Source organism: Alosa sapidissima, chromosome 20 (assembly GCF_018492685.1).
Source record: "Alosa sapidissima isolate fAloSap1 chromosome 20, fAloSap1.pri, whole genome shotgun sequence".
Classification (NCBI taxonomy): domain Eukaryota; kingdom Metazoa; phylum Chordata; class Actinopteri; order Clupeiformes; family Clupeidae; genus Alosa; species Alosa sapidissima.
Genome location: NC_055976.1, coordinates 2,306,119 through 2,320,492, shown reverse-complemented (window position 1 = coordinate 2,320,492; position 14,374 = coordinate 2,306,119). Strand labels below are relative to the sequence as shown.

Genomic DNA, 14,374 nt, shown 5'->3' with positions numbered 1-14,374 from the left:
TAATCGTTGGCATCCATCATTAGGGGGGAGCTAATTAAACTGAATCAAACTATATGCATAAGTAGATCAGAAATAATTATTATATCATTATTCATCATCCTCTTACTCCTCTGAAAGGAACTTGTGTGGATTGTCACATTGTTCATTTTGACATGTTCCACAGGCAGCAGTGCAAGGTAATCCATATCTTCTACACGAACAGAGGAGTGTCTTGCAGAAATGCACACAATTAAGAACAGTTGACGGTCTTTGTACTTGGATCTAACATGAAAGAGTATTTGATTGAGGTTGATTCCATTCCATTCCATTCGGTAATCAGTATCTGAAAGCTAAACTGAGGGAGCGGTACGGGAATGACATAAGTTTCACAGAAGGGAAAGGTTTTGAAGGCATGGTGACACTGAGAGAGAAAACATCATGCATCCTCAGGTCCTACTATAAGAACACTAAAAAAGGTGGAGATGAAGAGTCATCAGTGACCTCTTAATCTGATAAAACATGAAAAACCCTTTCCTAGGCTGAATAATGCTTCAGATATAGCCAAAATTAGCCTCTGGTGGCCATCTTGGACGCCATCTTGAAAATTCTAAGTCTTTGAAAATGATGATCTGATACTTTAGTGTGACATATATGACTCAGTGACCGCTAAATCTGATTAAACATGAAAAACACTTTCCTAGGCTGAATAATGCTTCATAGCCAATATTAGCTTCTGGTGGCCATCTTGGATGCCGTCTTTGAAAATGATGAACTGATACTTTAGTCTGACGTATATGAATCAGTGACCTCTAAATCTGATTAAATACGAAAAACACTTTCCTAGGCTGAATAATGTGTCAGATATAGCCAAAATTAGCTTCTGGTGGCCATCTTGGACGCCATCTTGAAAATGACCCCTTTACTGGGGTCAGATTTTACTAGATTTTTAATATGTTATTAAGTACATCTAAAGGTATCATAATCAGTTGAAAAACCTTTTGTATCATTTTTTTTGAGGTTAGGTGTTTTTTTTTTTTCATATATTGACCTGCCTATTCCTTTTTATTTCTATGAAGATGCTGAATTGTCAAGGTCCTTAAAAATATGTTGATCTCAGGAGCCTAAAATTGATTGGGTATCAGATTTGTAATTTTGATGGATTATATCCTAAATGTTTTTTTTTTTATTTCCTATTGGTGCTTGGAACCTAGAGAAAATGGTTCCATCTCTTTCCATTTCAGTCATTCTTTAATTCATTTCTTAAGTCCCTCAGTCCCTCAGTTTCTGTCTTTTTACGACTGATGTGTTATCTATCCCTTTATCAAAGCATTCTTGTCAGGACGTTATCTCTTTCCAAAATTTACATTTTAATTACAAGGCCTGGTGAACCCACTGAAATCAATACCCCTGCCATTGGCAGACTCAACTGTGTATCTACTGGAAAGGCCCTCTCCATTTCCTGCTATTGATTTATCTCTTTAACACCTGCAACTTTATTGCTTCAGACAAATAGCTACCATTTTGGTCAATTTGAACAGAAAAAGAAGGGATTTGGTAATATTTTACCATGGTTCCCGACAAGGTCCTGGCTATGATGCAGTACGTCTCTGAGATAGAGTGGAGCAACCAAAAGCCCCAGCCCCCCCCCACTCCCGGCAGTAGTCAGACCAGTATCAGTTATTTACAGCCAGACATTTTATTGTTTCCCTCCCTCTTTTTCTGCATTCTCCAGTGCTTGCTATTTTATCATTTACTAGGAAAACAAATTCAAACATGTACAGACAGACCACAGTAATTGTCAAACTGCCTCATATAATGCATGAAGTAGGCAGGCTGCATTTGTAGAATCTTCAAATTCATCAAATGATTTGGGACGTACTGGACATAACTGCAAGAAATTAGTAGAAATAAAAATTCTGTCTAATAACAAACTCAAAAAGAGTGCAGGAAAAGATGTTAAACGCAGCACGTTCAACAGGAATTGCTTTCTCCCTATCTTTCTCTACAGCATGATGTGTGTTTGTGTGTGAAGCTGCTTTCATACATTGGGGAGGGTTGTTATTTTGTTGCCCCAGACATCACCAGGACACTACAGTAGCCAGTGCAAAATCTTGGTCATGTCCGAGTGAGCCCATGTGTGAATAGAGCACATATTTGTTTGAATCCGAAAGGCTTTTGTCACATTTCGACCTTGCGTCCACGTTACACCATTGTAGCCAAGCTCCCAAAACAGAAAGAGCTGGATCCGCTTGCCACCCTGTATTTGTTTTAAGGGAGCTGTTGTGTGTGAGTGTGGACAACTGAATCACATAAGCATCTGGCACAGATGACGTACAAGTTCATGTTCCCTTCCCTGATTTGTTGTGCTCGCATCATGTGACAATGGCCATGTGTTCCTTTTCCGGAAGTAAACATAGGGATGCAGGATAAAGGGTGAATGGTCGTGAGATTTGCCTGTCAATGGTAATAATGTGGATGCACAATGGGTCTACTTTGAAACTGAAACGGTCGTTGTGGATGTGGAACGGATTTGTGCGCCAGCATAAAATGTGCACCCAAACATTTTGTCCACATTTTTTTGGCACCACAATAGTACATTTTGCTTTTTGTGTCGGTACGGTAGCCATACCTACTTCAGTTACAGATTGCCACTAACCACTGTTTTGTTTTTCTTCACCTTCTATCAGTGTCTTTTGGGATTGAGTAGTATGATGGTTGCGTTTCATTGTGCTGCTGTGTTGTAGCCTAATGATACTCCTACCAAACTAATGGTGTAGGGGGCTCTTGGACATGTCACTGTAATCTGCTGCAAAATCCTAGATTACAAGGAGGCTCTAATTGAATTGTTATTGTTGAGGACTGCAATCAGCTCTCCTTGGGGTCCTCCAACTCTGCCTCATGCCTTAATCCATGTATGGGAAACCAGCTCATATTGTTTACCATGACAATGCCTTGGTGAATCATGTCTGGCCAAAGATCGGTGTGTGTAGTATCTACACTCATTTCATGCCATTGTTTGGTTCACAAATTGTTCTTATGTTATGTTCATTTCCCATAATCACTGATTAGAAAGAGTTATTCTTCTCTGGAGCTAATTTTTTTTATTCTCATTATTTATAGGTATGGAACCACTCATCTCTTCCCCAGGGTCGGTGGGGGGAAAAAAGCCTCCAAAACAGCTGGCTACCAAGCATGTTCCCTTGACTTCCCCAAGTACCTTACGTTCTAAAATGAAGACCTGGGAGGAAGAACAGGACCCTACCAGTGCTGCTGCAACCTTGCGTATCCTCAGGCAACGTCTCCCATCCACTGTGACTGAAAAGTAAGTAACTTCACTGCAAAGACTGCTAACCAAGTGTTATTAATCTTATATTTGCCCTTAGAACTTAAGCCATTTTTTGCAGGTTTTTGCATTACTATATTTTAATGACTTTATAGAGGTCTCAGGAAAGTGCAATACTGACTATCTTGTATCCTTTTTTTCAGCACAACCTAAGCAATATTATTCAAGTATTGTCATTTAATTTTAATCAACTATATACACAATTATGAGCAAAAAACATCAACATATCACGCATATCAAGCATGTATTCATTTATTTATTTATTTATTTATTTATTTGTAAATAAATGATTGGCCAAAACACATACATAGATTAAACTTTATTTACTAATTGAAATCATACACACACTTTTTCTGAAATAAATACCATTGACATTTTTGCTATCATAGTTGGAGAGATATCCCTAATGATAAAATGATGATTTGAGTTTTTCCCTGCTGATATTTTCGTGACACATTCACACACACAGTATTGACACATTCCGGTCGTGGTAAAAATGTACATGTTTTTAATATGGCAATAAGGTTAGTTCTACTTCATGGATCTATAAACCCATCCGAAAACCCTCCCCTTTCGATAGACACCAGCAGCAGCTCCGGACAATGAGTATAAGTCTGTTAAAGTTAGTCATTTCCCAAGGGTGCGTCAGTGGCTCAAAAAACTCAAATTTGTCTGCCAAATGCCAGATCCCCTTTTTTTTCTTAAATATTTTTTACTTGATATGTCATCTGAGTTATCCTCTCTCTGATAGTTGTGGAGCATCAGGCAGCAGTGTGTCACCCGAAGAGACTACTGAAGTCGGAGAAGAAAAGGAAGTCCCTGTTGTACCGTTTGGTATAGACCTCTACTATTGGGGGAAGGAGCAACCTACTGCTGGGAAGATTATCAAGTATGACTTTATGTAAACAGAAACCATGCATGAAAAAGGATATATTGACTACACTTAAATTAAACCTCATACATATAACACAACAAAACAGCCACCATAACGGCTCGATCCACACGCCTCAGTTGAAAGCGTTGATGGAGACGCTTCTCATTCACTTTACATGGGCCAACGTCATGTGTTGCCGAACTAAATTGTGAGAATGAAGCCTTGCATTGCCGTCAAAAGTTGAAAAAATTTCAAAAAGTTCAAACCTATTCAAGCAGCAACACAAGCGCCAGACAATGTTTTGGTTATGAGCAAAGACGGCTCTCATCCGTATTAGCAGATAAATGTAATTTCTTTGGCTTTTGTATGCTTGGATTTTGTAAAAGTTAGCAAGAAATAGACGCTGTACACTCTGAAAAAGCTCTTATTTAAACCCCAAAACACATCTAAAATGATGTGTGAGCAAACTATCTAACATTAGCAAGTTAGCAAGCCGGCTAACAATGGTGACTGGTTGTTGGCCTGTTAATCTTGCTTCAATGCATACACACCCCTGAACTGCCGAGAAAACCCACCGGCAAGCTTTGAAGCGTGTGACCGAGCTGTAAGGGTTGGTAGCCTAATGTTTTGTGTTTGTAAGACATTGAGTAGCTCTCAAGTACTAGTTCACCTCCTCCTAACCTCTCCATGTTTCACTTAAATTAATTTCTCAGGTACTCCTCACAACATCAGTTCTGGGTACCCAATGAAAGAGAGGAAGAAGTGGTGAATGAAGAGCTTTCTGCCCAGATGAAGTCGCGTTACATCACATTTGCTGGTCGCTTCCAACCAGTGCTGCATAAGTGCAAAGCTCCTATGCCTAATGGTGGTCTTTGTGAACGTCAGGATCGTGTTAAAGTAATCTTTCTACAAGTATTATTAGTATTATTTGTCATAGTCATAGAGAAAGGTCTGCAGAACTCCTCTGCCTGGGACTTTTTAAAGTAATCTTTCAATTTTGTCTGGAAACGTCTCTAAAATGTATTTATTGTATTTCCCAGTGTCCTTTCCATGGAAGAATTGTTCCACGAGATGATTTAGGAAGGCCAACTAACCCAGAGGATTCAGAACGTCTTGAAAAGGAGAGGAGAAAGCTTCAAGAAGAGCAACCTGGTAAGAGAACACATTTTAGGAATCCCGATTTTCAAATGTATCAGCAGTACATATGTCCTTATGTTTCAAACTTGGTTGTCATGTTTCAAGTTTCAAGTTTATTGTCATTTACTCATAAATAGTAATTTATTAGCACAATATTATGTTTACAGGCTAAACAAAATTTAATGAATCTACAGAGTATTGTAAAACCTTGTTGAATTTGAAGAGATGCAAAGTATTAAAGATTGGTAGGTAGATAATACAAATTATTGACCGTAGTTTGCCGGGACAGATCCTGTACCCTGTCCATGTTCGTTTGAGACAGAGAGGTGAAAATAATGTGGACATTTTAGCCTAATACATAGCCTATCACATGCAGTCCTGCACATGGATATTTACAACGCTGCTATCTAGCGATTTTGACCCAACCCATCCGTAATCCGCAATAGTAGTAATATTAATTGTTGTATAGCAATTCCATTGCATAAAATAACATATTCTTATTACCTATGAGTATTTTAGAAAATTAAGAATGCCATTAAAATATTGAATTTCACTTTTGTCACAATACTTCTGGCCACCACTGTACATGCAAATCATTTCAGATGGAAAAGTATAATTCAAAATGATTGCACACATCCACCAAATAAAACACCTGACCCAACATAATCTGTTGCATTAACAATAAAATATGAGGTCACTGTACATACTACAAAGGGTGCGTTACCTTAAACCGGTCACCGCCATCTTAAGGTAAAGTCTGCACAAGTCAGTGGCAACAAGTCAAGATGGCGGCGACTGGAGGACAAGTTAAAGACCCATGTGTAAGATCTTCTCCCATCTAGTGTTTAGGGATTATATTGCAACCTAATAGAACTACGGTAGCCGCCATCATCAACATCAAAAAACATTACAGTAACACCCAATTCACACCAAAGATCCGCGTCCGCGTCGAGACTAAACTGTCGCAGAAGGAGTTGCAGCGGTGTGAATTAAATGGTGCACGTCATTGCCAGCTGTTGCAAGCCATCGCAAAGCATTTAACATTACCATATCTAGTTGCAACTCCATCTTGTTGCGAATCTACCTAGATGATGGCCCTAGTTCCGGACTCCTAAATAGGTGTGTCAAAACATAAACTTTTCTCTTTTGTCATTGCTTGTGTGTGATGCCAATGAAATACACTTTCGGACATGGAATAAATCATTTAATTTTGCCTGTTAACCGCGGTAGTTAGCTAACGTTAGCACAATAAACGGAAAGTGAATGGGAATGGTTAGTGATGTTCGCTAGCTAGGTAGCAGCTAAGGACTTTGGTTAAAACTTGTACATTGTTCCAAACTAACCTGAAATAACATACATTCAGCAACGTTGTGGTAGTCTGCTAGTTCTAGCACAACTATGGTATGTTAGTTTATCAACTGTCTCTGGGTAGAGCCTTTGAACAGGTGGAGCTTTGTTCGTGATCTGTCACTGTCTCAGCAAAGTTATTTTTTCTCTTTATTTGTTTAGTTGGAAAATGCAATGCCAATGTCGGAATGTTAGGAAGACATGTAGGTTGTAGAAAATGGGTTCATAACATTAAATCGCTGAATGTAGGGAAGTTCAGCAGATGAATCCAAGTTTTTCTTTGCATGCCAAAGACGGCGCTCTATTTGACAAATGTCCCTAGCTGGCCACCGTTATTTTAACATGGCGCCCGTAGATGGAGCGTTTATAAACGCTATGTATATGTAAATGCCGATTTCTAAGCCCATAGGTATGCTTCGAATTGGTGGTGGTGGTAATTAAACATGAATGAGGCCACATTTATGAATGGGAAATGTTAATATAGCTAACAAACAACTGAAAATGTTCTACACTGTCCCTTTAAGGTAATGCACTGACGCCATAAACAGTCCTTATTATAACCTCTCTATACACTTTATAAATTTTATAATACTTTGATTTCCATTGTTTTAAAAATAGCATTTGTTTTGACATGGCTCCAAGCCCTTGCGCTTGTACTATAAGATATTTAGTTGTTAATGTAAAAAAAGCCACTAATTGATATATTTTGCTCTCAAACGAAAGTTTGAACTTATCATCCATAAATAGACCCTAGGTTGTTTTTACTCTTGACACTCCTTTGAAAAGAGAATCTGACATATGTGGTTTCACTTTCGCTAACTCTGTGAGACATTTGGCCTTGGCAGAATCGTTTCTTTGATTTATTTTTTGTCAGAAATTGTTGTTGGAAAGCAGTAGCGAGAAATTGGTATGTTTTCTTGTGGATGGTATGGTTTTTAAGTGGATTCTATCTGCTGCACTTGCAATGAATACGACTTTGTGATAGCAACATATGAGACATTAGAAGCTTCCAATCAATTGGTAGTGCAGTAATGCTTACATTAGTGTTGCATGGTGCACCGATACTACAAAAGTATCGCAATACCCTGAATTTAAAAATGTCACAATACTAATTGTATTAGTATCGATACATTTTAGAATGACCGTGTTCTTTTGCAGTAATTCAATTCAATATTACTGATGACGTCAAGGTGGTGGGGGTCCCCCAAAAAGTATTGAAATCGAAATTCTTCACTTGGTATCGAAACAATAATTTTGCTATTGTGACAACACTAGACTATATACTATGTTTAGTTACAATCGTTTTACACTAAAATCCTAAATGTTTCCTCATAGGGGATATGAGATGGCGGTGCTTCTTCAAAATGATCTTCTCCATCTCACTAGTCGCTATGCTTCGAGTTGTCAGTCCTGAGGACTGTTAGTTTGATTTGTTTAATTTCTTTGCCCTTTAAATCCGCTTAGCATTGTGACAATGCTGTGCTAAAACTGTATGTTAAAACTGCTGCATTCAAGTTAACTCTGCTAAGGTCTTATCACAACATAGTGCATTGAGAAGACTAAACTAAGTTAAGTTATGCAATCAAGCCGTATCTCAAAGCTAACATTAGAATACTGGATATCGAGTTTAGCATGCTTAGTTACAGCTGCTTGTCAATTTCGACTAGGTTTCTCATGCAGGGCTCATTTTATTGACTCTGACACTGAACTCTGACACCCAATGCAAATGGAAAAGTGTTTTTCAAGACTCAAAAGTGCTTGTCCCAAGGATCAGCAGTCTTTTAACTGTATTAAAATTGCAAGGGTTCCCTCACGAATGTCTTAAAGTGACAGGCACTCAATTAGACCTATACACTACCAAGACCATCTTAATCAACCCCGTACTTTAGGTTTACTGACATTTGAGTTAGCTATGCAACCCATTGGCAAACCTTTACATCTGGAGATGTCCTTGTTAGCTCATGTCATGTTTGCTTGTAGTTCGTGTAGTGCTTACCAAAATCATAGAAATGAATAACATTGCAAGACACTTATCCCTTCTATGATCCAGATCATTCAAGTTATTTTTTAACCTTTATTTTAACTAATGACATCCCGAATTGCATCCACATATTCTAATGCGGTGTTTTTCAACCTTTTTTGTGCCACGGCACACTTTCAACACCTAAAATGTCCCACGGCACACTAACATCCTGTGTGAAGAAAAAATAAACATACCATAGCCTAAAATTTCAAATAATACACAGATATGGCCTTATTATGGCTTCTATGCAAGACCTGCTCAATAAAACAAGCGCCCTCTGTTTCATTTGTAGGTGACTCTATCTAATTTCATTGTTGTTATGAACTCGATATGTGATGATTCTGTGAATACTGGATATGGGGCCCCCGTTGTACAATGCCTGCATACCACAAATAGTGCAATCATACAATCAATGAGAGCATGTGGTTATAAATTCTTTGATGCAACAGATGCTTTTCTGGACCAGATGGATACATACATACATACATACATACATACATACATACATACATACACACACACACACACACACACACACACACACACACACACACACACACACACACACACACACACACACACACACACACACACACACCTACCTACTTACCTTATTGATCCCCGGGGGAAATTCAAGAAGATCTCTCACGGCACACTAGTGTGCCCCGGCACAGTGGTTGAAAAACACTGTTCTAATGCACTAAGCAAAAAGTTATTTACACTTGTAGCCAAAAACAGTGAGATGCAAGCCTTCCAATCCACTCAGAAATGCTACTCATGTCCTTAAAGTGACCGGCACTTAATTAGACCTACACACCACAATACAATGTAATGACATTAAAGAGAAGTATAGCATCAGTTTAAAAATCAATATGAAATATTGAAATAATTAAATACTTACAGAACATAATATGAATAATTAAAAAGATATTAACTTAATATGAATACCAGATTATATGAATGTATTGATACATATGACATGATGCCATCTTTTTAGGGGGTGGCTGTCATTTTTGGACAGTTCTACAAAGAGTTATACTACTTTGTGAATTACCCCAGTCAAACCATTTCTTCATTTACAGTTGGGCTCATAAGTTTTTGGACCCATGCTAAAGTTGACTAAAAAGAGGAATATAAAACCATCTTTTGGAAATTGATCTTAATGCCTTAATTCAAAAAATGAGGAAAAATCTAACCTTTAAGGACAATTTTCTTTGTGAATGAATAATGTATCGTAAATAAATAAATGTTCTTTAAATACAGAAGGCATAAGTATATGAACCCCTATGTTAAATTCCCATAGAGGCAGGCAGATTTTTTTTTAAAGCCCAGTTATTTATTTCATGGATCCAGGATACTATGCATCCTGATAAAGTTCCCTTGGCCTTTGGAATTAAAATATCCCCACATCATCACATAGAGATTGGCATGGTGTTATTTCAGTTAGCCTATTAGCTGGTTTGATGCTCATTGAGCTCCAGCTAATAGGCTAACTGAAATAACACCATTTGTTATGTTTTAGACTCATCTTAAAATGGATTCAGTTCATTTTTTTTCTCATCAATCTACACACAATGCACCAGAACTCCACAAAAAGGCAGGTGTTTGGAGTGTTTCATACATTTATAAAAAATAAAAGACTGAAATATTCCATTTACATAAGTATTCAGATCCTTCAGGGCTCTACACTAACATTTTTCCAGGAGCACTTGTGCGCCCAAGTTAAAAAATTTAGGAGCACAGACAAAAATCTGGGGCCACAGTCAGTTCTGTACTTAACTTACACATAATGTAACTTTACACTGCAGCCAACAGTTAAACAAGCCGGTGAACAAATTCCGAAGATAAGAATGACTGACAACATTTACAGGAAACAAGATTTTCATTGCCTGCTTTATTTTTAGTCCGTTCTATTTTTCTACATTTTGTTAATGTAAAATAATATACCGTATTTTCCGGACTATAAGTCACACTTTTTTTTATAGTTTGGCTGGTCCTGCGACTCAGGTGCAACATATATATATATTTATATATATGTTTTTTTCCTCTTCATGACACATTTTTTCACTGGTGCGACTTATACTCAGGTGCAACTTATAGTCCGGAAAATACGGTAATGCATTGCCATATTTGCATATAGCCTGTATATGAAGTAGGCTATCCTGCCAAATGTAGGTCCCTAAGCAAATTTATTTATTTGTGAATCCACCTGTAGCTAATCCAAATATGCCCATGGTGACCTATCTGACTGCTTACTGCCGAATACTACTACTAAAACCGTGAATTTTCTCTTCCACAAAACCCAACATAGTGCAATCAATGATATTTATATTTATTTGAAATATCTGCATTGATGGGGGCAGTTGGCAAATGGTAGGCCTATGCATACTTTCGTTTTGCACTTCAGCTTGTATACAGTGTAAAACAAACAAGCGGGCATGGAAGTCTGGAGTTGTCTGTAGCGTTCTCCCTTTGAAGAAAACAGGAGACTGATTATGAGGGTCGAGATAATTTTCCGTAGACCTGCGAGACAGGGTTGTGTGAAGACACAGATCTGGGGAAGGATGCAAGAACATTTCTGCAGCACTGAAAGTGCCCAAGAGCACGGTAGCCTCCATCGTTTTCAAATGGAACATTTTGGAACAACCAACAAGTCTTGCTAGATCTGGTTGCTCAGCCAAACTGAGTAATCCGGGACGAAGGGCCTTGGTCAGACAGGTAACCAAGGACCCAATGGTCACTATGAATGAGATCCAGAGTTCTTTTGAGAAGATGAGAGAAGCGTAAAGAAGGACAACCATCTACCATCAACCTTCCTGGTTTCTTCCACACACGACATTGGGAATTGTGACCAAATAGTTCAGTCTTTATTTCATCAGACCAGATGATTTTACTTCTCATGGTCTGAGAGTCTTTCAGGTGCTTTTTGGGAAACTCCTGGAATTGGCTTGCATAACTGGCCACCATAAAGGCCTGATTGGTGGAGTGCTGCAATGATGGTTGTCCTTCTTTATGCTTCTCTCATCTTCTCAAAGGAACTCTGGATCTCATTCATTGTATTGTGTGTAGATTGAGGATTGAGGAGAAAAAAAAATATTTGAATCCATTTTAAGATGAGTCTGAAACATAACAAAATGTGGAAAATGTGGAAAGGGTCTGAACTTTCCAGTTGCACTGTACATAACATTAAGGAGTCTGGCAAACATGCTACACCTTATCTTCTGTGCCTCACTCACACCTCCTCGTTACAGCTGTCATTTGGGGTCCAGCTGAAGTATAGTGACCCATGATATATTATATAGGCTCAAGGTTGAGCTCATGGAGAGAATGAGAAAACTCTACAGGATAATTAGATCAACTCACTGGTTGTGTAGCACATGGACCAATGTAAATAACAAAATATATCATGTTTTTATTAGATGAAGTTATCTACATGTAATTGCAAATTATGTGTATTAAAATATATTAAATGACTGGTAAATGGATCACTTGATATTTCTGTTTATTGGTTGGAACAAGAGGGGCAGAGAGGCTGGGTAGGCGTACAGGTTAGTTGTCTCCACAGTACCAGAGCTGTAGCAACGGGGCAGGCAAAGCAAGCAAATGCTGAATGCTTTCAAAGTGCAAAGTCAGTGTTGCCTACTTAACGTAATAAGTTAGGATATTTAAATATTTACTTATTTACATTATTAAAGGTCCCCTGTGTAACGTTTTCAGTTGTCTGTCAACAAAATCAGCATTTCCCATTCATAAATGTGGCCCCATTCATGTTTAATTACCACCACCACCAATTCGAAGCATACCTATTGGCTTAGAAATCCTTGTTTACATCTACATAGCGCAGGGGCAAGTCTCCATGCCAGCAAGGGACATATGTGAAATACAGCTCAGTCTTTGGCATCTGCATGCATAGAAAAACATTACCTTGGATTCATCTGCATTTCCCTACTTTTAGCAATGTAAGTTACAAACCCATTTGTACATTTCGACATTGAAATTGTATTTTCCAACGACATTGAAATTGTATTTTCCAACTAAATAAATAAAGAGAAAAATAACTTTGTTCGTGATCTGTCACTGTCTCACTTGAACTCTAGTTTCTAGACCCAAAGACAGTTGATAAACTAACCTAACATAGTTTTGCTAGAACTAGTAGTCTACCACAAAATTGCTGAATGTGTGTTTTTTTTTTCAGGTTAGTTTGCAACAATATACAAGTTTTTTTTAAGTATATTTTTTTGGCTTTTTTGCTTTTATTTGGACAGGACAGTGGAGAGTGACAGGAAGCAAGTGGGAGAGAGAGATGGGGTGGGATCGGGAAATGACTGCAAGTCGGATTCTAACCTGGGTCCGCGTGGGCACTCGGTGTAGCCTGCTGCGCCACAGCGCCCCCCAACAATATACAAGTTTAACCAAAGTCCTTAGTTGCTACCTAGCTAGCGAACATAGCCGTTCCATTCACTTTCCGTTTACTGTGCTAATGTTAGCTAGCTAGCTCAGTTAACAGGCAAAATGAAACTATTTATTTTGTATCCGAAAGAGTGTTTCATTGGCATCACAGACAAGCAATGGCAATAAAATAGTATTGCTTATTCAGAGAAAAGTTTATGTTTTGACGCGCCTAGGAGTCCGGAACTAGTGCCAGTTTTTGATGTGCGACGGCTACCATAGTTCTAAACGAGGCAGCGCTTGAGAGGTTGGTTGCAATATAACTCCTAACCACTAGATGGGAGAAATTCTTACACAGGAGGCTTTAAAGGAACATTACGGAGTAAAAACAACTTATGTTCTATTTACGATAGATACCAAGTTCAAACTTTCGGTTGAGAGCAAAATTATGTTAATTGGTGGAGTTTTGAGCAAGACCGTTGTTTGCATTAGCAATGAACGCACCCACAGATTTGACACTACACTGCACAAAGTCAAAAGATTCCTTTCCTCCAGAAACACGTCTTGTTATAACCTCTCTGTACACTTTCAAAGTTTACAATACTTTGGTTTGTCTGTAGGGACATTCACTACACTACCACTGAAGTGTAATTATATTTTGAGCATTGTTAATGAAATTATTTAAAAAGGATATGAAAAATTTTGGACAAGCCATTTTTCATAAAAAAAATGTAAAAAAATGAAATGCTTTTTTTTTTTTTTTTTTTTAATTCCATGTTCCTACCACATTGTCTTACATTACAACCTTAAGCCATGTGGCAGTGCCTTTTTCAGTCAGAACAAACATTGATCAAGAGAAAGTCAACATTAAATCAATATTTGCCAGGGGTATGAATAATTTTGTTCTTAACTGTCTGCTGAAGGGCCTACCAGGTTCCTTTTGCCTGGGGCCCCCAAAGTGCCTTGAAACTGCACAGTACAGTAGTGGAGCTTTTCTATTGCATGTTGATTACGATGCCACTCTTTTTATGTAAATAGTTATTTTCTTTTTATGTTATTCTTTTGTTACCTGCTTATTTGGGGATTTTTTTGCATCTTGACAGTGGCACTGAAAAGACTGAACAATAAACCAGAAACATGCTATTATATCTGAAGCATAATTTGTCAGCAATATAGGAGTCCTTTCCAAAATGTATTCAGACCAATGTTTTCTTAACATCTCAGTTGTTTTAAAAGAGGGGAAAAAATCATTTTCGTATCAGTATTTGCAGATACTCAAGTT

The 14,374-nt window shown here is 38.0% G+C and overlaps 1 protein-coding gene and 1 long non-coding RNA gene across 10 annotated transcripts in view; one reads left to right on the top strand and one right to left on the bottom strand.

The window, feature by feature from the left end:
- Positions 1-14,374, top strand: part of uvssa (UV-stimulated scaffold protein A) — a 46,227-nt gene that overhangs the window by 29,605 nt on the left and 2,248 nt on the right. For all 9 annotated transcript variants that reach the window (XM_042073509.1, XM_042073514.1, XM_042073516.1 and 6 more), the window contains 4 exons: positions 3,100-3,301; positions 4,074-4,211; positions 4,910-5,093; positions 5,237-5,348. In XM_042073509.1, the coding sequence (XP_041929443.1) occupies positions 3,100-3,301; positions 4,074-4,211; positions 4,910-5,093; positions 5,237-5,348 (636 nt within the window). The remainder of the gene's footprint in view (positions 1-3,099; positions 3,302-4,073; positions 4,212-4,909; positions 5,094-5,236; positions 5,349-14,374) is intronic.
- LOC121693870 lies at positions 1,722-13,702 on the bottom strand. Its single transcript, XR_006025608.1, has 3 exons — positions 13,370-13,702; positions 11,936-11,941; positions 1,722-1,732 (listed from the first exon to the last, which is right to left on the bottom strand). It is a non-coding gene; the product is annotated as an uncharacterized LOC121693870 (long non-coding RNA).